A 3,403-nucleotide genomic window follows, 5' to 3' on the forward strand; every position below is an offset into this window, starting at 1 on the left:
GGGGGACGCGGGGGGACGCCATCCCCCCGGGTGAGGTGCGGGAGGGTGGGGCCTGGAGCTCCCTGCTGGTGCCCGCTGGAGGTCGCCGCCGCCTGTGGGGAGGACACACTTCCGGTGATGTCAGGGGGTGTGGCATATGCTAATGAGTTATGCTAATGAGTCCCCCTAGCTCTTTTTCTACGAAACGACCCCTGGTTATAAGTCACTTTGGGTCCCCACCAGTGTTCCCTCTAAGTTGAGTGAGTGTGAGCTAGCTGACAGTTTTTTCGCCTCCGACGCACACATTTTTGTGTTAGCTCAGGAAGGATGGCTCCAGAGCAAACTAATTTGTGCAGCAGCCAAATTGCTCACTCACAACTTTAATGCCGGTAGCTCACAAAGTAGAATTTTTTTTCTCACAAGACTCCACAGCATTGGTCCCCACTGAGGTGAAAAATGTGCTACAAACGGAAGCAAATAAATAATAATTTCCAGGGGCATTACTGCTGGAAACTGATGTTAGGGGAGATACACACTGGTCTGATCCAGCAAGGTTTTCATTTCAACACTGAGGTCCCTGTCCTCCCCAGGCTCCATCCCCAAATCTCAAGGAGCTTCCCAATGTGGAGCCTGGGGAGGAGCTTCCCAATGTCTGTTTTTTAAACCCTATCCACAACCATGAATTCCACTCAAAGGATCCCTAAGAATGAATAAGCCACAACATGGTATCATCCCTTATCACCAAAACCATGTCTCCTTCCTCCTCTACCACAGAAGCAGCTAATTAGAACCTTTTCTTGTGGGGCAGAGGAATGATTAGTTTTGTGTGTGCTCTGGAAACAGAAGAAAGAGTGGCTGTTGTTCCACCCACCAGGACAAAAGCGCCTGCGCCCGTATATTTACTTTACGATTTAGCTCTCCAGTGGCACAGCGATCACTTCCCAACTCCAGCACACGAAAGGCCACAAAGCAGGCCTCAAGCAGATAGGCATGTAACAGATGGAACCACTGTTCTAGGCTTAAGACCGAACTCTGTAATTTTCTCAATCAAATCAGCATTCTGTAAATAACCCGATGTATATACATCCTTGGGGGACAGTGCCTTAAAAATATAAATCTCCCTTGTTTAAGTTTTCCACTGTAACCTCTGTCCTTGCCCCTCAGTCCTTAAATAACGCAGTTGCTTCCAATCCAGACTCAATACTTCTATTCTCTCTTAAAAGGAAGATTGTAATTATAATGCTGAACGCAACATAGACTGGCACGTATCCAACCACACAATTCCCCCGATGGAACAGCCATTCACAGATGAGGGAAATGGCCTGAAGATAGTTGGATAGACACCACTCTATACCGGCGGTGAAGGGAACAGGAGGAAACCAAGCTCTACTTGACAAATCATGAAGATAGATCCAGATGGTCAGCCCTGTTGGTCTGAAGCAGTAGAACAAATTTAGAGTCCAGTGTTACCTTTAAGACCAACACTTAAAGGTGCCACTGGACTCTAAATTTGACAAATCGTGTTACTTACATGCAGTGTTCCCTCTAAGCCAGCTCATAGTTTTTTTAGTTTAGCTCAGGAAGGATGGCTCCAGAGCAATCAAATTTATGCAGTAGCTCACAACTCTAATGCCAGTAGCTCACAAAGTAGAATTTTTGCTCAGAAGATTCCACAGCTTAGAGGGAGCACTGCTTACATGGCTGCAGATAAATTCCAAAGTGCAGCCAACAGCTGCTTTACAGAACACAGTCCCAGGAAGTAACAACAGTTCAGCTCCTTCTACACACACGCCACATTTATGATAGAAAAGATACACGAGTCTGGGAGGAACACAATTCCCATTAAACGTCTTGATACAAAGTCCTCATACCGTCCACCAACAACGGCAGCGGCCTTTAGAGTGATGACTGCTAAGAGAACAAGAAGCTACCCATCTTGCCTCAAACCTGAACAATGCAGAGAAGAGAGTATTTTTACATACCATGCAGTATGTAAGAGGTTCTTCTGTTTAGAGGAGGGGATGCATTACCAGTATCCTTCTGTTTTATTATAAAGTATAAAAACACTAACGTTCAATAACTTTTCATTCAGATCTAATCTGAGTTTTAGTTCAACTGATCCAACTGTTTACTTGTGTGCATTCTTAATATTATGTTTTTAAGTGTACACACAAAGCATTTTGTGGGTAGTTTGATTTTTTAAATTATTCCAGGAATTATATTCCAACGAGTTCAAAGCAGGGTACAACCAACCAACCCTCCCACACACAAATGGAAGTACATTTAATCTAACAATATGCTACAAAACTGATATGGCCATTACTACTCCATCCAAAAAACATTAGTCATATTTACCACAGTGTTGTAAGCAGAAATTCTACCTTGTGAGCGAAAAAGGCTAGTAGCATTAAAGTTGTGAGTAAGTCCACATTTGACTATCCCATAAATTAGTTTTTTGAAGATTATTTCCATTACCTTGTAAAAGAATAAATTCTTTTAAATTATATTTAAACTATATTTTAAGATCAAGTCCAATTTCACCCATTCCTTTCCACTATCAGGTGTTACTTGGGTAGACCTGTAGGGGTGGATAGATCTGTTCTTTCAGAGAACAGGTCTACCCACCCCTTTCCACTATATTGGTAGACCTGGGCCCTGGAGATCAGTTGTAATTCCAGTTTGCAACCCTACTTCCCTTTGCACGGGGCCAGGGGTGTGGAATGCGGCTTAAAATGAAAGTGTAAAAGTGCCCTAAGTTAGCTGAGTATAGGATAGTTTATGAATGAGATGCAAATAGAAGGGGGGGGGGATTCCTAGCTATTTAAGACCATCAGGTATGAAACTGGTTTCATGTGAGAGGAGCAGAATGAAGTATGGGAAGGAGCCTCACCCACGCCGTGAAGCACTGCCACCGTTAGCGCACTATCCTCTTCAAAGGACTGGAAAGCCCGCCACAGCAAATGCGCAGTCTCCTGGTTGACGGCATTCATGGCTTCTGCCTGTTAATGCCAATGGTCATTATAGATCCACGAATTTCAGTGATCACATTCCTGCACCCTAAAATAACGAAACAGTCCCAAAAAAAAAGCAACCCTGATGAGTAATTCAATTTTAAAAAGTTATATGTTAACAGAGTAGATTCATTCCAAAGGCCTGGCACAAGGGTCCCCAACATGGAGCCTGTGGGTGCCACGGCACTTGTGGACACTTTTTTTTTCTAGCGCCCGTCAATAATTTTTAGGAGGGGGGTGGGTAGGGATTTTGCCCAGCAAGGCTTCTGATCGATGGCTGGAGATTTGATTGGCTGCGCAGATTTTTAAAAATGTTTTGGCAGCAGCTGCCACCAGAGCTGTAGCCAGGATTTTTAACTTAGGGGGGCATTTACATAAGTTGGGGGGGGCACTGTGTCAGGAGCGACGAGGGA

General features: G+C 44.3%; 1 protein-coding gene across 1 annotated transcript in view; it reads right to left on the minus strand.

The window, feature by feature from the left end:
- LOC107121263 (carnitinyl-CoA dehydratase-like) overlaps nt 1–3,403 on the minus strand; it is a 29,741-nt gene that overhangs the window by 20,180 nt on the left and 6,158 nt on the right. Inside the window, 2 exon segments of the mRNA XM_015424148.1 lie at nt 2,870–2,977; nt 2,980–3,029. Coding sequence (XP_015279634.1) covers nt 2,870–2,977; nt 2,980–3,029 — 158 coding nt within the window.

This window comes from Gekko japonicus, unplaced genomic scaffold (assembly GCF_001447785.1).
Source record: "Gekko japonicus isolate JY-2015 unplaced genomic scaffold, Gekko_japonicus_V1.1 scaffold1317, whole genome shotgun sequence".
In the NCBI taxonomy this organism is placed as follows: domain Eukaryota; kingdom Metazoa; phylum Chordata; class Lepidosauria; order Squamata; family Gekkonidae; genus Gekko; species Gekko japonicus.